This window comes from Protomyctophum bolini, assembly GCF_963924005.1.
Source record: "Protomyctophum bolini genome assembly, chromosome: 18".
Classification (NCBI taxonomy): Eukaryota; Metazoa; Chordata; class Actinopteri; order Myctophiformes; family Myctophidae; genus Protomyctophum; species Protomyctophum bolini.
The window spans coordinates 8,405,783-8,429,950 of record NC_137879.1 but is presented as its reverse complement, the minus strand read 5'-3'; the positions used below and the strand labels follow the sequence as shown (position 1 = coordinate 8,429,950).

Here is a 24,168-nt window from a genome sequence, read left to right as displayed (position 1 = left end):
AGTGTAACACATCCTGTAAGCACGCTGAGTCATTGAGATATTATAACATAATGCAGTGTAACACATCCTGTAAGCACGCTGAGTCATTGAGATATCATGACCTAATGCAGTGTAACACATCCTGTAAGCACGCTGAGTCATTGAGATATTATAACCCATTCAGACCTGAGGACGACGCATATGCGTCGCCTCATTGCTTTTTAACCACTTTATAACTTATTATTTAAACATTAGAGCAGAATCCAGCAGATCTGTCAAGCTCATAGCGCGGTGCCGCACTATGAGCTTGTGGATCTGCTCTTTTTCAATAGCTAAATAATAACAATGTTTAAAACACCAAAAGGGGTTCCTGCCCAAAATGGCTATGAGCTTGTAGATCTGCTCTTTTTTTGAAAAATTAAATTAGAAATGGCTTCTAGAGCAGTAGTTCTCACACTTTCAAGGTCCCCCCCCCCCCAAAACAACTAAAATACCAGATTTTGCAAGCTCACGGCACATAGTGACCCACTGTGAGCTTGTGTATCTGCTATTTCTGATTAGCCAACGCTGAAATAAAATAAAAAAATGACACTGATGCTTTCCCGGTTTCAATCGATTAAACATCCTAAATGCTTATGGGGCTGGATTCGTATAGCAACGCAAATGGATGACTTGTAAGTATAGGTGTGCATGTATATTATATATAGAGTGGAAATGTAATCCAGCCGAGGCAGAATATAGCAGAGTACGACAGAATGTGTAGGCCTTGTTCTTTTCCTGCCTCCCCGAAATGCATTGCATACCTTATTCTGCCCCAATAAATCAAAGAAACGGGCAGGTGTGAGCGAGACGCAGTGGGTTTATCCCATTCTGACCGGGCACCCATTTTGGTGTTGGCATCATGTTATGCTTTAGCTATTGAAAAATAGCAGATCTACAAGCTCATAGCGCGCCACCGAGTGGCGCGATACGAGCTTGTAGGTCTGCTATTTTTGAAAAATTCGAAGAACAACTGACATTTTTAGAATCTGATCTCAGGTCAGAATGGGTTAATCAGACCAGTGTGTGTCCCGTGGAAACCTCGTATGAATCTGATCTCAGGTCAGAATGGGTTATTCTGCAAGCCAAACGCTTCTGGCATTGACGAGAACAGAGTCTGGAGGAAGAAGCATGGTCTACTCCAACAAAAGTATAGCACACACTATAGCCACATTATAAAGTCATCTCTTGCAAGTAAAAGGGCCGGTAATTGTATTCTAACTTCTATACTTGCGTAGCTGTACTAAACGTATTCACAATACTTTTGTACTTTTAGTATACTTGCTGCACGGTAGCAAAGTAAAATATCTCAGATCGTGGCACGTTGTGAGCTTGCCGGTCGGCTATTTCTGATCAGGCGAAGTATAAAAGAAGGTAAATACAGTAAATATGCAAAGTAACTAATCGTAGGGGAGTACACTTAACAATATTTGCCTCTGAGATGTACTAGAGCAGAATAATAAAGTATAGCAATTTTGAAATACTAAAGTAAAGTACCTCAGAAGTGTAGTTACGTACACAGTACAGTATACTGGAGTACATGTGCTTAGTTACTTTCCACCAAAGAAAAGAGTGGACTTAAAGCATGGGCCTCTGACACTGACACAAAGGGACGGCCAGCGTGCTCACTGGACACTCAGCACTTTGCATCGGTTTGTTTGACTCAGGTCTTTACGGACAAGAAAGGAATTAGACCCTAAAACACTGGCTCCAGCTAATTAAACTGATATCAAAGCACTCTCTCTGTGTGTGTGTGTGTGTGTGTGTGTGTGTGTGTGTGCGTGCGTGCGTGCAAACGTGCGCTTGAATCCCTTTTGCACGCATGAGAACGCATAGTGATCTATAACACACAAAAACTAAACATCAGTAAGTTCCTAAACATACTGACTGCGCTGTCTCTTTGTTGTCTCTGCAAGAAAACACAGAGCCGTTGAGGCTCTCTCTAATCTGGCGGCAACGCCACGGCGCATCAAAGTTCCCCTGTGATCAGCGAAGGCCGTCTCCGTGCGTCATCATCGGAGTCGTTTGTGAAGCAGCGCGCGTGTCCACAAACAACGGACTGGGACTCGTTTCATCTGGGCTAAAAGATGGCTTTCTGTTGGAGCGTTTCATTAATACCGTTTCTGCTGTGTGGAACCTGCTACATCGGTGGTGTTTAACCCATTTTGGGCGGGAACCCCTTTTGGTGTTTTAATTTAGCTATTGAAAAATAGCTGATCCACAAGCTCGTAGCGCGCCACAGATTGGTCTGCTATTTTTTGAAAAATCGTGAAAATATGGCACACATCTTTGAATATATATTCTTTCAGGGCGAACGTTTTTAACTCAAATCTTTGCTTCTGAGGGGTTCCTGGAACAAGATATTTTCAGATGGGAGTCGGTGGCCGATTCCATATCATTTTTGGGGTTCTTGACATGAAATATTGAGAACCACTGATACAGAAATGTCAGGCCTAAACGGGTTAATGTCTCCATAAATACGTATACTGTATGCATATGTACAGAAGAGTGATGGGGCAGCTCTTTGACTGTAAGACCTTCTACAGGTTTTTATTCTCCCTCCTGGCTCAGAGTGGGCCGTCGAGGAGGGCCGTCTATGCATGACAATGAGCATTATCCATCTGTGTCATGACTGCGTACTGTATACAAGCGACAGTAAAGGCCAAGGTCTTTCCTTTTATATGACAGAATGAGAAAGGGAGTGAACAGGAGGGAGAGGGGAGGGGGAATGCCACATAAAACGTTCAAAGGAACAGTTAAAAGCCTTATAGCGATTTGATATTTTCATTGGCAAACAAGAGCATGTCTTATACCATATAGACACCAAGGATGTCCTATTCTATTCTCAACTATTATCAGAATCTCAACTGCATTAATTGCCACATCTCAGGTTTACAGGTGTAAAGAAGTAGTAACATTAGAAACAAACAAAGAAAATCATGCCAAGGATAGGAAAAAATCTAAGATGGCTACAAACACATGATAGCATAAACCAGTACTGTATGTATATACTATACAGCAAGGTGCAAAGTGTTGTCAGGGCTAACATGCTTTATGCCGGCATTTTTCCATCTCCTGATGACACCCAGATATCCATAAACTCTGACCACACTTAAAATGCATCTGATCAGTTGTAATTGGCTCGGTTGTCTCCTTGCAGTACAATTATTATTCAGGGTTAGGCCCAGGCCGAACATGACCTTTGTTTTGTTTTGAATGTTTGAATGTTTTGTTCATTCAAAGTCAGTCACCGTGTTGTCTTCAGTTGCATATTCTACACCACGTTGAATAATATACGGATGTTGTTCTTACGTGACTTGGCCTCTAAATCCTGTTATCTTTGATTGCATTATTTTCTGTTGGTTCAGGATCAATACAGTCGTTCCCTGGCTCTATTTCTGTTATTCGGTCTTGCGTCTCCCTCACCTCTTTCCTTTGTTCTTGTACTTCCTTGTTAATCGCTTCGTGTTTAGTATTTATTTCTTCTTTGAAGTTTTTTAAACTCCTGTCGCATGTCTCTTTTAAACTCTTCTTTGAATTTTGAAAAAATTGTCCGTAATCTCTTTCTTTAGTTCTTTAATTTCTTTGCCGATAAAATCCTTTCAGCCCCTGTAGCAGGTCCTCGGTGTGACGTTCATCACGTGTTTGAATTTGTTTGTATAATTGTATAATTCGGGCGTTATTAATCTCACGTAGACACGGGAGCTGCGATTTATATGCTGCCATCTTTACTCAGCTGTCCTACCGGAAGTCTAACGTGACCTTTGTTACATGACATCCACTCCGGTTCAATTCTTCCAGTAAATCACAAACACTCATGCAGGTAATCTTCCAGTAAATCACGGTGACATACAGTACAAACCCCCTCCCTCCATTCCCCCGACCTCGGAGGTGAATTAACCTTTGTTTTTCTTTGATAGATTTTTATATCGGTTCTTTTGACATGCGTTTACACGGCCAATACACAAGGTTTTATCCCTATGGGATGAGGCTGTAAGTTTGTTCCTGTCGGCTACTGTTTGGCTACGATCCATCTCCCCCTGCCCTTTGGAATTCACCCCGCTTACCGTTCTTACTAAAGCGCTTCTGTCACAGTATTTCTCTCCACTCGTCTGACAAACCTCTACAGACGTAATACTGTCTGTCTACTAAATCCTTAAACAAACGCGGGCACTTTCCTCTCCGCAGTAAATATTTGAACGCAGATTTACGGCGTAGTTGTTTGTTATCCTATTTAATCTCCCTCCTGTGATGACTTATGGTTAATTTATGCACCGTGGTACGCCAAAGTAAATGGGGCTTTATTTTTTACTGTGTGATGAGCTGATCATGTTCCTTAATGTCATGCTTATTGTTCTAGATCAGTTGTTCCCATACATTTTTAGCTCGAGACCCAAAATAAATGGAACGGTTCCTGGGGATAAATGTGATGTCTCCCCACGACCCAAACCCAAACTCAAACTATAGAAAATTACTGATCTACAAGCTCACAATGTCTCACTACGCAACACCTTGTGTGCTTATAGATCTGCTTCTTTCACTACTTAATTATTTGGCTGTGCGAACACCAATTCCCTGAAAATCACAAAAAAGACTCATTTCGAAAAGGCAGAGTGAAACAGGGGGGACCATTTTGTCTTTGAAACATTATTCAAACAACCTTTTATTCCATGAAAGATTCATTATCCTCCCTTGCCTACAGGCCATGCTATTAGCATGTATTCCTGGTGTCCGCCGTATGACCCCCCTGTATCCAACTATCCATGTCACCAGTGGTGAACAGAGAACCTTTGAAATATGGCTTACAGTAAGTGGTTCTTTGAAACGTGTGGGAAAGTCACACATACAGTACTATATATAAGTATCCAGAAATATATCCCATTCTGACCTGAGATCAGATTCTAAAAATGTCTTCTACGTCCTGACAGTTTTCTGAAAAAGCTATGTTTCTATGTCAGTGGTTCTTCGATTAAAAAAAAAAAGAGGCAGATCTACAAGCTCATAGCGCTCCACTCGGTGGCGCGCTACGAGCTTGTAGATCTGCTATTTTTCAATAGCTAAAGCATAACGTAATGCTAACACCAAAAGGGGTTCCCGCCCCAAAATGGGATATAGTACAGTAACGCCACTCAAAAGTAAATATACATTGTTACTGTCCAGCGTCTGCACCCTCTATTCTACACAGCTCGTTTTCTGTTGTTGTTGTGGCCAAAAAGCGTCGGATGAACAGTGCTGGCATTTCCCCAGAGTGAACTGCTGGATCAGAAACAAATTGGTGGAGGCACTTTGCGGTCCATGTCCGATTTGAACCTCCCAGAACCTCCAGAGCCTCTCTCTCTCTCTCTCTCTCTCTCCCTTTGTTCTCCCCCCGGTCCTAGATATAGGCTCTGTGGCACAGCAGCCATGTTGGAAAGGAATTGGGCCTCTTACTTCCTTGGTGTTACCAATTATACTAATGATGGCTCTGTTGGTGCATTCTGGTCCAACAGAGCCAGGGTGCTGGTATTGTGCATGTCGCCCCACTGGAATGTCCCGTTCATTTGTCCCATAGACGTTTCATAAAGTATTTATTTAAAGTGGCTATAATCAATAATAATATTATATCAACATTGTAATTACTTTTTTCCCCCATTTCTTTCAGACAGCCAGCAATGGGTAAAACGCTCTCTGTGACACATCTAGGGGCCGCGATCTACATTCAAAGATGTTCCTAGAAGCTTTGTCATTGGTCCAAAAATAAAGAAGAAAAACGGTCGAAATGACTAACCAATCAGGAAGTAGACAAAGTAGGCAAATAGACCAATGACAGTTAGTTGCTGCGAGAGTGAGGTCTAGCCAACACCAACGTGGGATTCCTGGATCGCTGCCCTCCACAGATTCCGGTTCAGGTTCTTGAGCTCTGCAGTGTTGTCGGCCAATGACAAATCTTCTAGGAGAATCTTTGAGTGCAGATTGAGGCCCCTAGATGTCTCACAGAGTGTTTTTCCCATTGCTGGCTGTCTGAATAAAACATATAAAATAAAAAAGGTCATTAAAATGTAGACATATTATTGCTTATAGTATCTATAACCCATTCTGGCCGGGAACCCCTGTTTTAAGCATTATGTTATGCTTTTGCTATTGAAAAAATAGCAGATCTACATGCTCATAGCGCGGCATTCGGTGCTGCGCTACAAGCTTGTAGGTCTGCTATTTTTGAAAGATCGTGAAAATGTGACACAAATCTTTGAATATTCTTTCAGAGCGAACGTTTTTTAACTCAAATCTTTGCCGAACAAATAATTAGAAGAAAAACCTGTTGTAGTGTAGTATCCTGTGCCTTTTCTATTCTTTCTAATAATTTCTTCGGCCCCAAAGAATTGTGTTTATTCCCATGAGATTTTTGGCTTTGTCCGAGGCTTAACGGTATTTAAATTAATACTTTCTGAAACGTCTATCGGGGAAAAGAATATGGGAAATTCCCTTCCGGGCCATGAAAAAGGGGCGGGACGCTCTACTGCTGTGCAGGACCCAAGGGAGTGCATGACTCCGGGCAGGTATATTGCTGTGCAGGACCCAAGGGAGTCGATTGGATGAGCAGTTCTCAGGCATGTGGCATCTCACAACGAACTGCTAATCCCATCGACTTCACAGTTGCTGGACAGACTTCTGAGGTGTGCAATTTTTAGTGTGAAGTCGATCCGTTTTTTCCCCCTTTTTTTTTCATGTAGTATAGCCAGCCATAGAATGACCTCAGTCACTTCTCTTATGCAGTCTTATTACACCCATGGTACTCTCTCCCAGCAGTGGAGATTAACTAGAAGTGCAGTACACTTGATTATAGTTACACTTGCAGATTATTGCAATTTCTTTTGGCGAATAATGTCCCGAATGCAATGCTTTTAGAGTGGGAATGTTTGGGCGATTCTGACAGTACTTTTGATTCTGGTATATTACGGTATGTTTATTTTGATGCCAATACTTGTATACTTTTACTCAAGTATAATTTTGAAATACAGGACCTTTCCTGGTAGCACAATATGTATTTACATTTATTTAATGTAATATTTAAAGTACATCTTCCATCACTACCTGTGTGTGTGTGTGTGTGTGTGTGTGTGTGTGTGTGTGTGTGTGTGTGTGTGTGTGTGTGTGTGTGTGTGTGTGTGTCTCTCTCTCTCTCTCTCTCTCTCTCTCTCTCTCTCTCCATACTTGCAATGTCCACCCCCCCCTCTCTCTCTCTTATCTCTCTGTCTCTCTCTCTCTCTCTCTCTCTCTCTCTCTCTCTCTCTCTCTCTCTCTCTCTCTCTCACATAAAACCCAGTGGTTAAATGATCTCTGTGGAATCTCTGCTCTCCTCCAAGGTCACAGGGTCGTATTCTCTTGTAACTGAACCCCCCCCCTCCCCCACCCCCCTCTTGACATCCTGCACGTCGTTCCGCCGTCCCCGCCACCGCGTGTCACCGCGGTAACGATGGCAACCGAGCCCTCCGCGGCGGCGGGCGGCAGAAAATATATCATTAGCGTTCCAACAAGGAGAGATGTCTCCCCTCCTAGCAGAGCGTCGTGTGGCAACGGCAGCCACACCGATGCTCTGCATATCTCCATATCAGAGATGTGTCGGGAAGGGGACCGTCAGCACAGGCTGTATGTACAGTACGCAACATCTTCACTGTACTTTAGCCCCTTTTGGTCTTTTAACCCATTCTGACCTGAGATCAGATTCATACGAGGTTTCCACTGGACACACACTGGTCTGATTAACCCATTCTGACCTGAGATGAGATTCTAAAAATGTCAGTCGTTCTTCGATTTTTCAAAAAATAGCAGACCTACAAGCTCGTAGCGCGCCACTCGGTGGCGCGCTATGAGCTTGTAGATCTGCTATTTTTCAATAGCTAAAGCATAACATGATGCTGACACCAAAATGGGTTCCCGTTCAGAATGGGTTAAGCATTATGTTATGCTTTAGCTGTTGAAAAATAGCAGATCTAACAAGCTCATATGAGCATAGGTCTGCTATTTTTGAAAAATCCTGAAAATGTGGCGCAGATCTTTGAATTATATAAACGTGAACTCAAATCTTTGCTTCCTGGGGGTCCCTGCATGGAACAACATATTTTCAGATGGGGAGTCTGCGGCCAAATACAGATAATTCTGGGGGTCCTTGACATGAAAAAGGTTGAGCACCACTGACAGAGAAACATGTTTTTTTCAGAAAACTGTCATTTTGTAGAATCGTCCTCAGGTCTAACATTGTGTATGATGAAGTAGGGCCAAGGGTATTCAACGTTTATTTATTTATTTTCTTTTAGATCTTTTTTGTATGGCTTATTTTGCCTTCATTTGATAGGGTACAGCTAGTTTATTTTTCTAATAAAATAGTTTTTTAATTCCTTTTTGGGTACCTTGAAAAGGTGCTATATAAATTATTTATTATTATTAATGTGACAGGAAAGATTACCGCAGATTACCAGCCTAGGTGCCTGGACCGCTCAGCCGCTGACCAGGCCAACGTTTATTTATTTGATATGTTTCCAGGCAGTCCCCCCCACCCCACCCCACCCCCACTACATATTGGATTAACCTATGTAGACCTGAGGCCGATTCTAAAACGGTTTTGCTTCAAAATCAGTTTTCTGAAAAAATCGATATCAGTTTCTATATCAGTGGTGATCAACGTTTTTCATGTCAAGGACCCCCAGAATCCCCCCTCCCCCCCGCAGCAGAAGCAAAGATTTGAGTTAAAAACGTTCGCTCTGAAAGAATATATAATATAAGATTTGCGCCACATTTTCACGATTTTTTCAAAAATAGCTAAATCTAAAGTATAACAGCTAAAGTATAATGCTTAAAACACCAAAAGTGGTTCCCGTTCTGAATGTTAATTCAATGTTAATGTGTGTTTTTAGAACAGGGATGCTAGGATTCAAGTGGTTCAGTCCCACGCCCCCACCCTGCAGTATGACCCTAACCCACCCCCCCCTGTTGAAGACCCCTGAAGTAGGCCGTTGATTTACGCCGCGGTAGGAAGAAAGAAATACGCATAAAAAGGTGAATAAATATAGGCGCTACAAGGTCTCTGCATGCGCGACAGTGACAATATGTCCTAATGTAATCATTGCTTTAGCCCTTATTAGCCACGCTTAATTGATTTTCATGACCTCCCTCAATAGATGGGAAGTCCCTCCTTTTTAACATCTCATTCCTCCTCTGTTTTGTCTCGTTGCTTTCAAGTCATTCACTGGTTAGCTATTATGATTTTATTTCTCATCATTTTTTCAGATAATTATGTAAATTGCCAGCAGCAGTTGTCTGTTTCTGACACACAGGCTAAAGGACGGGTTAAGCCCTGGTTCATAATTAGTTTTTTTCTCGTCACATCTGCATGCTAGTTGAGATGTGTCTTCTTGACGCAGCGCTGAGTTTTGTGCTTGTAGATTGGAACTTTTCAGCGTACACCAATCACCACCAACGATCGTGAATTAAGCATTAGGATGGTGGGGCCACAGACACACACACACACACACACACCCCGTATATCCCTGTTTGATCAGCACATTAGCCCATATCGCCCATATCGCATACCGCTGAACACGGTGTGAGGAAAATGAGATTTCAGGGTTTACGGACGCACAGGGGATCATATAGCATTGTAACTGAATGCCTTAATGTCCTGGAAGAAATGCAACGCGCTCAAAATCTGCTGTAACGTCCTGCCTTTCAACATCATCTCTCTCACTCTCTGTCTCTCTGTCTGTCTGTCTCTCTGTCTGTCTGTCTCTCTCTCTCTCTCTCTCTCTCTCTCTCTCTCTCTCTCTCTCTCTCTCTCTCTCTCTCTCTCTCTCTCTCTCTCTCTCTCTCTCTCTCTCTCTCTCTCTCTCTCTCTCTCTCTCTCTCTCTCCCCCCCTCCCTATCCATCATCTGGCAAAGGTGGAGTGATTTCAGCTATAATCCTCACTCCTTGCCCTTTCTCTCCCGCTCTCTCTCTCCCGCTTTCTCTCTCTCTCTTTCTCTCTCTCTCTCTATCTCTCCCTCTCTCTCTCTCTCCCTCAATGTCACGCACGTCGCGCTAAGCGTTATAATTCCACCGCCGCCCACAAGTTCATTTGAACCTGCACGGTTAGCTGATGAAGCGCGCTGAAGTGCAGATGGGAAAGAAGAAGGAGAACGCTGGAGGAGAATACAGATGCAGGGCGGATGTGTCCATAGGAGACCAACGTCACAGAGTGGATGAGGGAGACCAGTCACATTCTTATAGGGCTGTAGTGCTGCACAACGTATCAAAATATAAAGTGTCATTGCAGTATCAACATGCAGGCGCAACATATACTGTACATATCGCATCATTTTAAAAGAAAAAGGGTGCAGGAGTGGTTTAAAAACCCATTTTGGGGCGGGAATCCCTTTTGGTGTTTTGAGCACTATGTTATACTTTAGCTATTGAAAAATAGAAGATCTACAAGCTCATAGCTTCTACGAGCTTGTAGGTCTGCTATTTTTTTGAAAAATCGTGAAAATGTGGCGCAGATCTTTGAATATTTATTTAACTTAAATCTTTGCTTCTGGGGGGGGGGGGGGGGTCCCTGGAACAACATATTTTCAGGGCGGATCTTGGGGGTCCTTGACATGAAAATGTCAGAATTTAGAAGACATTTGTAGAATCGTTCCCAGGTCAAAATGGGTTAAGTGGGGACCCCCCTGGAATACCACCAAGGACCCCTGTGGGTGTATACAGTGTATTATGGTGTTTGGTTATTGTTGTTAGGCTAGACCAGGAGCTTGGAGAGGAACGGCCATTACTGGTGTAGCTGTAGCTGATTAAATGCTGACCAGTAGATTCATAGAGTGTAGCTGGCTTCCCGCTGGCCTGCCTTGACATTATTTATGGACCCACATGTCCATCCTGGTCACTCAACCAGCTTGGTCATGAACACTCCAGTGAGGGAGCCTCTGGTTTTTGTTTGCCTATACTTGACATGTTTTTGCTTTACGGTTTGATTTCTTCTCCTCCCTGCCGCCCTATTATTTTATCTCCTTGAAAACAACAACACAGAACTTGAGCTTGCACAAAAACATGTTTTGACACGCCTGTCAAACCTGTCAATGTGACAATAATTACTGTTCAGGAGAGGAGAGATACTGCGTGTCAATTTGGATCAATGATTCCCTGCTTTCACATGAAAGGAAAATTAAAAAAATAGAAATGCCTCGGGGCAGAAGCGGTCACATATTATGTTGTGCCCATGTATGAAGGTCTCTGATGTCGTCGATATAGACCCATATCGGGTCATATCTGTGGTTCCGATCTGACCGTCTTCACGCAGAGTTGGGAGTGGATCGGCCCGGCGGTTCTCCAGATGCGTGGACGACAGATATGCGTGTAGTACAGTACTGTAGTACAGTACTACAGATACAGTACACGCATGTGGAGATTTGGAGATTGTATAGTTGGATAGACTACATTGGCAACTTATATGAACCAGTAGTGTTGAAATCCCTCCTAACCTCTTTATCCTACACACATGCACGCGCACAAACACACACACACACACACACACACTCTTGTATTACTGTTCTTATGACAGGACATTAACATTTTAGGATGGACATTTTATAAATGCCTTTTTTTTTTCTTTTACTGAAAAAGTCCAAAGCCGAAAAATATAGCAGATCCACATTTTCGGTGCACGGCACCAGCGTGCAACTATGAGTGTAAATCATGCATAACTTCTAAATGTCTAATCCTAACGAATTAATCTTTAACTCACCACAAGTTTTTTAACTCATTTGGGGCGGGAAACAAGCTCATAGAATTTTGTTTTTGAAGAACGACTGACATAGAAACATAGCTTTTTCAGAAAACTGTCAGGATATAGAAGACATTTATAGAATCTGATCTCAGGTCAGAATGAAAACTGTCAGGATATAGAAGACATTTATAGAATCTGATCTCAGGTCAACAAACAGGAAAAATGTTCACTCAAATTCTCTCTACTTGTCGTGGTGGGGGACATTTTCGGCCTTCACAAGTATAGTAATACAAACACGTGCACAACACACACACACGCACACGCACACACACACACACACACACACACACACACACACACACACACACACACACACACACACACACACACACACACACACAGTGTGTAGGGTGTTTTCATGGAGATGGAGGTAATTAGATTCCCATTTTCATCCAGGCTGTGTTGAATGCCGCTGCTATATTTGATTCTGTGTCCAATCATCACAATTCACCGTGGCATGAGCCTCTCTTAACTCATTCTGACCTGAGATCAGGTTCTAAAAATGTCTTCTACATCCTGACAGTTTTCCATTCTGACCTGAGATCAGATTCTAAAAATGTCTTCTACATCCTGACAGTTTTCATTCTGACCTGAGATCAGATTCTAAAAACGTCTTCTACATCCTGACAGTTTTCTGAAAAAGCCATGTTTCTATGTCAGTGGTTCTTGAATTTTTCAAAAATAGCAGACCTACAAGCTCATAGCGCGCCACTCGGTGGCGCGCTATGAGCTTGTAGATCTGCTATCTTTCAATAGCTAAAGCATAACATAATGCTAACACCAAAAAGGGGTTCCCGCCCAAAATGGGTTAACCCATTCTGGGCGGGGATTAACCCCTTTCTGGTGTTTTTAAAAGCATTATGTTATGCTTTAGCTATTGACAAAAATAGCAGATCTACAAGCTCATAAACTTGTAGGTCTGCTATTTTTTAAAACCTGTGAAAATGTGCCTTGAATCTTTGAATATATATTATTACAGAGTGAACATTTTAACTCAAATCTTCTGGAGAGGTCTCCTGGAACAACATATTTTCAGATGGGCGGGCGGAGGCATATTACATATAATTGTTGGGGTCGTTGACATGAAATATTGATAGAAACATAAGGTCATTTGTAGAATATAAGTTAGGTCTAAATGGGTTAAAGGAGAACCCCCCCCCCCCCCCGCCTCCGGGTCAATTGAAGCACAGCTTCAGGAGGCATCACTAATTCCTGGACTTTTATCATGTCTGTCTGTCTGTCTGCGTGCACGCTGTCTGTCTGCGTGCGGTGCGCGCGACATGAACCTGGTCATGGGGATGTATTTGACGGCACAGACCGTATAGGTGTGGTGCTGACTGATGCATACTTATCTAGACCTAGTAGATATGAACCTATACAAACAATGCAAATCATGAACAGCACCTCCCTAATACAGCAAAGTAGACTCAGCTGTCATTCCACATTCACTTTCAGTTTGTCCAGAGGCTTGTTATGCGTTATACTGTGAGCGCTCTATATGTAGATGGAGAATGATTGAGCTGCCGCCTCAGTCTTCCAGGGTTCTGTCTGAGCCCTGGCTTCACTGGTGCAACTAGAACAGTTGTTTTCAAACATTTCTGGCCTGACTTTGCTTTCTGAATCCACGTATAAGCACTTAACATTTTGATTAGAAAACCACATGGCTGGCATTGGATGCTATGAATGAATGATGACCCGCCATCTTTTGAAGAATATATAACACAACAAATGAGACGTGGAGTGAAAGAGTTCTGCTTCTCCTGAACTGTGGTCAATATAGCACGAGTAAATCCATCTTTGATGTCAATTATGTTCAAAATAAAACGGATCAGCACAAAAATAGGTATTGCCTTTTATCAAGTGTTTTTATGTAAATTGTTTTACAGATCAGCAGCTCAAAGTCTAACGTTAAACATCTATCTTACAGTGCATATTACTGTATATACGTCTGTATTCCACGTACTCGAGAACCGTTCGCCCCACAGACCAGACACAGTTGGACGGACCCACGGTTCTCCAGAAACGCCACAAAAGGCCTCTGCCCGCGCTCTGGACCTGATCACCCCTATATATAATATATAGAGCTGGCCTGTTCTGACATCACAACACTTCATATTTGGGCATGCCCGACCCAGAACCGGGGCATGGATCTCCAACTTACATCATAATAGTCTATAGTAACAGTAAAATATAAAATGTTCCACTTGCATACTGTAACCCCGTTTGAGAAACACTAGACTAGAAGTGTTTTGCATCCTCTTTAGTGTTTACGTCTCTTATCTCATCCTCTCACTGGGTGACCTATACAGTACTATAGGCTATGTACAGTATGGACAAGTTGGGCAACCACTTCAGAAACCTGCATCTACCGTACATGCAATAACAATATGCTATGGTTGGCAAGGAAGACATACAGTACACTTCAAACACTATCCATGTTTTGAATGCGTAGGTTACTGCCTTCAGGAAAGAGATATGGCATTCCAAAATACAATAAGGTCAGACTAAAGAAGTCCTTCTTTTGTACATAGTCTATTTTGAGGCTTAATTTCGAGTCTGGCCATGGGGTTATAGGCTGAACGTTGGGCATTGCTCTTGTCATCATGTTTTTACATACAATATGAAACGTTTTTTGCTGTTTGCTGTGTTTCTGTGTTATGTCAAATGTATGTGTATTGTGTGTTGCATGCATGGCTGCCTGAGTCGCGAGACAGATGCCAGCGAGAGCTGATAATGAAGTAATATGGTATGGTTTTGTATGGTCTGACTGGCAGCCCATGCACATCCATTCTGAACAGCACAAAAACACACATGGAAACATTTTAAGCAAACGGATTTTGGATCTGCTGCAATTAAAAAAAACAATCCAACTACAACAACAGTCTGGATTGGAAGTCACATATGGGCTGGGTTGTGGTCTTAACAAGACCCTATAGTGGCGATCTACAAGCTCACACAACATGTCTCAGCGCCACATGCTGTGTGCTTGTAGATCGTCTATCTTCGATGCACAACTTCTAGTCGAGCATTGCTCTCCTATCTCCTACAGCACACAGAGACACACACACACACACACACACACACACACACACACACACACACACACACACAGTTTTATACAGACTTCACTTAAGTGAGGAAACCCCCATGGGTCCTGCAGACTCTCAAGTCTTCGACTGAGTCCCAGAGACTGATTAAAGCCCCCTGTGACAGCACTGTGCAAGACCACCACACACACACACACACACACACACACACACACACACACACACACACACACACACACACAGCGCCCACCGCAGCCAGGAGTATACAGCATTCTGTGATGTAATTGAGAGGAGTTTGAGCAGCTCTGTTGGCTTGGCAACGCCGTGCATTAATCATATTTCAACCCCTCTGCCCCCGGTTTCCTCTCTCTCTCTCTCTCTGCCCCCGGTTTCCTCTCTCTCTCTCTCTCTGCCCCCTGTTTCCTCTCTCTCTCTCTCTCTCTCTCTCTCGCATTTCCCGGGCTCTTTTCACGAGTGTTAGTGCGTGCGTGCATGCGTGTGTGTGTGTGTGTGTGTGTGTGCGTGTGTGTATGAGTATGTTTGGCGGCTGCCCTTGTCTCATTGTGCTATAAGTGCTCCTTCAGTGCAAGAGGGCAGAACACAAGAGCACGTCGTACAGAGACACTGATCCGGGTGGCGAGGGACACTTGATTGCAATAAGTACTTTTACTCAAGTACTGCATACTTAGTTACTTTACTAGAGCGTTTTCCATGTCTTGACACTGAATACTTCTACTCCACTACAGCGCAGAATCTAATGTTGTACTTGTTGTTTTACTTCACTGTCGTTAAAGTATACAGTTAGCTAGTAGTTAGTGGCTGCGAGAGAGTGACGTCTGGCCAACGCCAACTCGGGATTCCTGGATCGCTGCCCTCCACAATTTCAATTATGATTAACATTATCATAAAGTACAGTAGTTACTTTTCAGGTTTAGATTAATAATAATGAATCAAATTATTAACACAATGGACCCCCACCCCCCGGTCACGCTAACGTCTCTCTAGAAGCTTTAATATTCCAAACGAGAGGCATACTGAAGTCAGAAATGAAGACAGAACATTGCCCATCTGGCCAAAACCATGGAGAGCTCCCTAGATTAGGAGATTAGAGCCCTTCTTTTAGGGCCACAAACAAGGAAGTGAACGGCAGTGCACAAATCAATAACCACCCCCCCCCCTCCTCCTTTTTTATCAATAAAAAAGACCAAAGGACGCCTATACACGTCCTTAGCACATGATGGTTTTATTAACGATCAATGATCATTAAGTCCAATAACATGATGTACTGTGCATTATTGATTATTGAAATGGCCCTATTATAGGCACTTTTACTTTTGCTATACTTGAATCTTATGTCTCCTGTCCCTTACGTCTCCCTGTCCCCTTCCCACCTGTCCCCACGTCCCCTTCCCACCTGTCCCCTTCCCACCTGTCCCCACATCCCCTACCCACCTGTCCCCATGTCCATGTCCACCCCCCCCCCTGTCCTTCCACAAGGAGAGAGGACAGGGAGCACATTTTAGATAATGTCTTTTTAAGAGTATAGAAGGACGAGCCACAAACCTGTAAATAATGCAAGCGCTGTTCCGACACGTGTCACAGTTGGCCGTGTCCTGTCCGGTCCGATAGGAGAGGCTGTGGGGAAGATAAAGAGGGGTGTGAATGAGTCATTGTGTTCTGCAGCACCGCACCACCCCTCCATGTCTCTTTGTGTTTGTCAGCCGTGCTTAAACCACTCTGACCTGAGATCAGATTCATACGAGGTTTCCACTGGGACACACACTGGTCTGATGAACCCATTCTGACCTGAGATCAGATTTAAAAAAATGTCAGTCGCTCTTCGATTTTTTCTAAAATAGCAGACCTACAAGCTCGTAGCGCGCCACTCGGTGGCGCGCTATGAGCTTGTAGATCTGCTATTTTTCAATAGCTAAAGCATAACATGATGCTAAACACCATAATGTGTTCCCGTTCAGAATGGGTTAAACAGGACGAGGTTGAGGACAAATGGAGCTCCGTGCGTATACCTGATTGGCCCTGCATGGCCATTATCTGGCCTGGCTGAGGGTGACTAATGTTGTGTATATACAAGGCAAGGCAGGGACACTATGGGGCATGGCCAGTGCATTTGGGGACACTAGCAGGACAGTGCCTTTGGGGACACTAGCAGGACAGTGCCTTTGGGGACACTAGCAGGACAGTGCCTTTGGGGACACTAGCAGGACAGTGCCTTTGGGGACACTAGCAGGACAGAGCCTTTGGGGACACTAGCAGGACAGTGCCTTTGGGGACACTAGCAGGACAGTGCCTTTGGGGACACTAGCAGGACAGTGCCTTTGGGGACACTAGCAGGACAGTGCCTTTGGGGACACTAGCAGGACAGTGCATTTGGGGACACGCTAGCAGGACAGAGCCTTTGGGGACACTAGCAGGACAGAGCCTTTGGGACACTAGCAGGACAGTGCCTTTGGGGACACTAGCAGGACAGTGCCTTTGGGGACACTAGCAGGACAGTGCCTTTGGGGACACTATAGCAGGACAGAGCCTTTGGGGACACTAGCAGGACAGTGCCTTTGGGGACACTAGCAGGACAGTGCATTTGGGGACACTATAGCAGGACAGTGCCTTCGGGGACACTAGCAGGACAGTGCCTTTGGGGACACTAGCAGGACAGTGCATTTGGGGACACTAGCAGGACAGTGCCTTTGGGGACACTAGCAGGACAGTGCCTTTGGGGACACTAGCAGGACAGTGCCTTTGGGGACACTAGCAGGACAGTGCCTTTGGGGACACTAGCATGACAGTGCCTTTGGGGACACTAGCAGGACAGTGCATTTGGGGACACTAGCAGGACAGTGCCTTTGGGGACACTAGCAGGACAGTGCCTTTGGGGACACTAGCAGGACAGTGCCTTTGGGGACACTAGCAGGACAGTGCCTTTGGGGACACTAGCAGGACAGAGCCTTTGGGGACACTAGCAGGACAGAGCCTTTGGGGACACTAGCAGGACAGTGCCTTTGGGGACACTAGCAGGACAGTGCCTTTGGGGACACTAGCAGGACAGTGCATTTGGGGACACTAGCAGGACAGTGCCTTTGGGGACACTAGCAGGACAGTGCATTTGGGGACACTATAGCAGGACAGTGCCTTTGGGGACACTAGCAGGACAGTGCATTTGGGGACACTATAGCAGGACAGTGCCTTTGGGGACACTAGCAGGACAGTGCATTTGGGGACACTATAGCAGGACAGTGCCTTTGGGGACACTATAGCAGGACATTGCCTTTGGGGACACTAGCAGGACAGTGCCTTTGGGGACACTAGCAGGACAGTGCATTTGGGGACACTAGCAGGACAGTGCCTTTGGGGACACTAGCAGGACAGTGCATTTGGGGACACTAGCAGGACAGTGCCTTTGGGGACACTATAGCAGGACATTGCCTTTGGGGACACTAGCAGGACAGTGCCTTTGGGGACACTAGCAGGACAGTGCATTTGGGGACACTAGCAGGACAGTGCCTTTGGGGACACTAGCAGGACAGTGCATTTGGGGACACTAGCAGGACAGTGCCTTTGGGGACACTAGCAGGACAGTGCATTTGGGGACACTAGCAGGGCAGTGCATTTGGGGACACTAGCAGGACAGTGCATTTGGGGACACTAGCAGGGCAGTGCATTTGGGGACACTAGCAGGACAGTGCCTTTGTAGGACAGCGTCGTCACGACAAGTCTGTTTCGCTTATTGCGTTTGCCTGCAATACAGGGACGTGCACACATAGACATCAAAGGGTGCTTCAGCCCCCTCGGGGTGCACACACACAGATCCGACACACCAAAGGTCCGAAGCGCGGGGACATGCGATGCGATAAAATGCGATGGTCCGACATGCGCTGCAGCTCCTGTGCTTGCGGTTATGGTTAGGTTCGTTAGGGATTGAGGTTTCGGATCAATAGTATGTCGGAACAACCCTCAGCCCCTGCCCTTTATACCCCGTCTGTAAAACAATTGCCCTTTTCCGGACCATGAATGCAGCATTCAGGAGAATTGTTTTTTTTTCCCTGAAGTCTCCTGAACTTGAACATAGTATTTTGCGTTGGGGGGGGGGGGGGGGGGGGGGGGGGGGTGTTGCGACCGACATGTTGCGACCGACGGTCGCAACATGTGTAGGCACAATGCAAGGAATAAATGCATTCGCCATGTATCCGAAGGAAGTCTGATCCAATCACTTTTAGATTTCTCCAGTTTAATCCTGAGTTTAAGTTTTGTAGTGTTCAAGATCTGATTTTAGGCATGTTTAAGCCTCCAGGAAAATCTTAATCCAATGTTTTTCATTAAAACGTCTTTGTCCTTTGTTGTTGTTTGGCGTTTATGTGCCTTTTTTCCTTCAGTCTGTTTACGATGGCTATGGCCTTTATAGCTGTCTGCATGTAAATGGGTTGGTCTAATTGCCTATAATGATCCTGATTGTTGAGATGTCTCTCACCTTCTAACAGGTATTGGTGTCTATCCATAATTACTATGCAGGAGCCTTTGTCTGCTGGTTTGATAACGATTTGTTTGTTGTTGATTAGTTCCCTATAAAGTGCCCTGGTTTGTTCTATTGTGAGATTATCTTTTTCCTTAATGTGCCCCGGTATGCGTTTTGCGGGAGGGGCAGGGGGAGAGGGGAGAGGGGAGAGGGGAGTTGTACCACTCACACGGGTGTGATTATTTTTTTAACAAAAAGCCCAAACCCCATAATTTACAACCACACTTTGAGCTTTTGTCACTGACTCTGTCTTTGTGGAAATCCGCCAGCACAACAACTCATGGCAACACAAAGCACGTGCACACGCAGATGCACACACACACACACACACACACACACACACACGACACATGGACCGCACACACACGTTCACACGTCCTCACGAGTGCAGCAGCAGCTGAGAGTCCAGGCTCTCCTCCCCAACAAAAAAAATAAAATCTGGGATATGAAAGGTGGCTTTGGGAGCTTCTCCATGAGAGCCTGACGTGTCTCTGACAGCACGGAGCTGCACGGGGGAATACGTTTACTGCACCGTCAGCCAATGTGAGCAGGCCTGCCCCAATTAATCACACTCATGGGGACTTGTTGCCATCGCGTCCCCGTCCCCCCCTCTCTCTGTGTGTGTGTGTGTGTGTGTGTGTGTGTGTGTGTGTGTGTGTGTGTGTCCAAAACGTTCCCACAAGTGCTGTACAATTGGAGAACATGGGACATTGTGAGGACCATTTTGGGTAATTGTCACCTCATGTATTCCTCCGGGCTGGGACAGAAACAGCTGGTCAGCAGAGAGTGTGTGTGTGTGTGTGTGTGTGTGTGGGGGGGGGGGGGGGGGGGGGGGGGGTGGAGTATAGTAGGACGAAGGAGCCTCCTACGTCCTCCTCGTGGGGGCTTATTTAAGGAATTAATTGGCGTAACGTGGAGAAGCAAGAAAAGGAAAAATAAATACAATTGGAAAAGTTTCCGGCGGTGGTGATTAGTGTAAAATGAGACATTTTGGAGGTTATGTTTAGTGATGGAGGTTATAGAGTCTTTCATGTGTTATACTTGTGCGGCGATGCACAGAAATAAATTCTGCAATTTTCCTGCCAATTTTTCTGCTATGTACAAATGTCCTCACATCTGTGGGTGTGTGTGTGTGTGAGTGTGTGAGCGTGCGTGCGTGAGTGCGTGCGTGCGTGCGTGCGCATAGTGTACACGAGTGTGTGTCTGACTCTGGAATTTCACCTCGTCAGATCGACCTTTTGGGCAGAGAGCTCACCTTGTACTGTACAGTACAGTACAGTACAGTACAGTACAGTATCACCACCAGCTGGGGGGACGGACGTTATAAATACATTAATGAAACTATTGGCTTCACTCTGCTTCTTTAATATCTAGGGGTGAGTGTAGGTGAGAGAGAGAGAGAGATCTAGTGTGAATCACGCCAAAGATGGATAGATGGATGGATAGATGGATGGACGGACGGATGGATGGATATACAGATGGATGGATGGATGGATGGATGGATATACAGATGGATAGATGGATGGATGGATGGATGGATGGATGGATGGATATACAGATGGATAGATGGATGGATGGACGGATGGATGGATAGATATACAGATGGACAGAGAGGCGAGGGGTGAGGGGTAGGGGGGGTAGGGGGGTGTTGATGGGATGAGGAGCCTGCGTGTCGTCCCATCAGAGCCCCATCGATCCACTCACGCAGGGCGTAGCGCCAAGGCAGGCGTGACCTTCCCTCTGCCGAGCTGCTGCATTATGGGGGTCACTGTCACCCCCCACCCCCACCCCCACCACCACCCCCACCCCCCCAATGCAGCCCACATCACTAATCCCCCCCCCATGTTACGCATCACTGCCAGAGCCTCTCATCGCACCGCGCAGGGGAGAGCCTCTCTCACTAAGCACCCCCAGATGTCCCTTCTCCTTCTTCTTCTTCTTCACTTTAATGGCCATATGGCGTCCATCCTCTCTACGCTACGGTGTATATTTATAGATATAGATGTGTGTCTATAACGTGCCCAGGGGTCAGGATAACAGCAGTGGTATCAATAGTGGCGGTACGGTATATAAGCGTATATACAGGCGCGAGTGCCGTGTACGATGGGTTGGGGGTTAGCGGGGTCACTTTGAGATTTACGCTATCGTTTACATTTTTATCGATAATGCCAGTTGCGCTCGGCCGGCGTGATGAGACTGCCTGAAGAGAGAGAGAGAGAGAGAGACTGCAACAACTGTGTGCGTGCGTGCGTGCGTGCGTGGCATGTGTGTGCGCGTGCAAGAGAGACACTGAACATATTGAAGCCTACGGTCTTCCAGATATCCAACGTTGGCGCTTTGATGTCTGTCACGTGACAGATAACATGCCTTTTACCACACTACACACTACAGTCGTATGGAAGAGGGAGCAATGCAGAAAAAGGACTGTTTGATGTCAAGCGTGGTTCAATATATATATAGAGACACATGGACGTTTCCCATCAACGTGACGAGGAGAACCATCCATGTGATCGGGGCGTTGAGTTGAGTTGAGGGCATTAAAGTGTGCCTCAGCATGGCACCTAAATCCCCCAACTGGCTCTGCTCAAATTAACCCATTTTGACCTGATATCAGATTCTAAAAATGTCTTCTACATCCTGACAGTTTTCTGAAAAAGCTATGTTTCTATGTCAGTCGTTCTTCGATTTTTCAAAAATAGCTAAAGCATAATCATAATGCTAACACCAAAAGGGGTTCCCGCCCAGAATGGGTTAAATTGTACCTGCTAGACGACATCACAAGACTGGATGTACCGAGCAGCAAAGTCCCAGATGTGAATGTACACAGCGTGAGTTGCCAAGCAAGCTGTTTTTTTCCTTTCTGGTAAAAAAGAAAAGCGTGCTGCATGCTCAGCACGAAAGCCTCGTGTTAACCCATTCTGAACGGGAACCCATTTTGGTATTAGCATCATGTTATGCTTTAGCTATTGAAAAATAGCAGATCTACAAGCTCGTAGCGCGCCACCGAGTGGCGCGCTATGAGCTTGTAGGTCTGATATTTTTGAAAGAAATCGAAGAACGACTGACATTTTTTTAAATCTGATCTCAGGTCAGAATGGGTTCATCAGACCAGTGTGTGTCCAGTGGAAACCTCGTATGAATCTGATCTCAGGTCAGAATGGGTTAAAGTCCTGGATATATATACACCCTACTTACTGTGTAGCACTTAATTGTTTTTTCCTTTGCCCTCTGTTTTGCTTGGCTGTTTACCCTTTTCACTCGTCGACCTGCGGGGGCTCACGCCACTAAGTAACACTTACCCCAGTCCTATAGCGCTATAAGAGAGTGTGTGTGTGCTAAATGCTTAGCCCATTCTGACCTGAGATCAGATTCATATGAGGTTTCCACTGGACACACACTGGTCTGATTGACCCATTCTGACCTGAGATCAGATTCTAAAAATGTCAGTCGTTCTTCGATTTAAAAAAAATAGCAGACCTACAAGCTTGTAGCGCGCCACTCGGTGGCACGCTATGAGCTTGTAGATCTGCTATTTTTCAATAGCTAAAGCATAACATGATGCCGGTTCCCGTTCAGAATGGGTTAAGTTGATATCGAAATTAATTAGGCATTGCACTGCTTTTGAGTGTCTGCTGCCACGTCTCATTGCTTTTATGTGCATGCTTTTGAAACGGTGTACAGTATACACAGACGCGTGCGTAATGCGCGAGCTCGCTTTCGCTTGAGTTTCACTGCAGACGATCATTAATAAGGCCTAGAAGAAGCAGCTGCTGTATAGCGTTGAGGAGTAAGTCATCAGCGCGCCGGTCATCTACCTATACGAGCCATCTGGCAAGCAGGGCTACGTCCATTGATTTCTGTGAAGTGGCTCTGCCGTATGTCCGTATAGTTAATACGGCATTAATTGCCAAGGGGGACACACACTTATAGCTGTCACATTATCATATGCTGATCCACTAAAGAACAGCCATATATAGTGAGTGAGGAATGGAACCATACGGAGACATGGAGGTGCATCATCTGCTCTCCCTGGAGGGGAATGAGTCAGGATTGACTTCATGGCAGTTCAGCAGCTCATCTCACACTACGAGGTGAGGCCAGGGTCACAATGAGAGGACACAGGGGGGGGAAACTGATGGGTTTTAACACCGGGATGAGTTGGGAATCAATACCACGATGGCATCAATAGTGAGCTAATAGTAATACACCACCAAATGGCCGTCGTAAAACAAATAGCTCAGTTTTATACATTTCATCCACCGTATACCGTACAACCCAAGTGGAGGTCTATATTGACCTGAGGCTTTTCCCAGCACTGGGTGGTGAGGAGGACCATTCCATACTACTGCAGTGCACTGTTAGCTTTATCACACTGTCTTCATTTGAAGCACTAAGCAGTGCCAGGACCCCCCCAGGGGTCCTGGAGTGGGTTCCAGTGCATCCCCAGCAAAAGGAGGAACAGTTTAAACACTGTTTTATACTCTCATAAATCTTCAAAAATAGCAAACATTGCAATTTTATTTTCCGGGTGGAGGAGGGTTCCAGGGGGCTCACCCCCAGCTAAATGTATCTTGATCATCACAATCACTTTAACCATTATATATATATATATATATATATATATATATATATATATATAATGTTTAAATTCTTTAACACAAATCTTCTGTTTATGGGGTTCTCTGGCACAACATGTTTTTATACAGGCCAAATGCAATATTGTCCTTTTGGACATATAAAAAAAAGAAAAAACACACACATTGCACGCGTGAAGGGAAGCTCT

At 45.0% G+C, this 24,168-nt stretch overlaps 2 protein-coding genes across 2 annotated transcripts in view; one reads left to right on the top strand and one right to left on the bottom strand.

The window, feature by feature from the left end:
• Positions 1-24,168, top strand: part of dock1 (dedicator of cytokinesis 1) — a 458,484-nt gene that overhangs the window by 222,213 nt on the left and 212,103 nt on the right.
• insyn2a (inhibitory synaptic factor 2A) overlaps positions 1-24,168 on the bottom strand; it is a gene marked incomplete at both ends in the record, with an annotated part of 39,017 nt that overhangs the window by 5,376 nt on the left and 9,473 nt on the right. Inside the window, one exon of the mRNA XM_080789714.1 lies at positions 16,421-16,492. Within this exon, the coding sequence (XP_080645840.1) occupies positions 16,421-16,492 (72 nt within the window). The remainder of the gene's footprint in view (positions 1-16,420; positions 16,493-24,168) is intronic.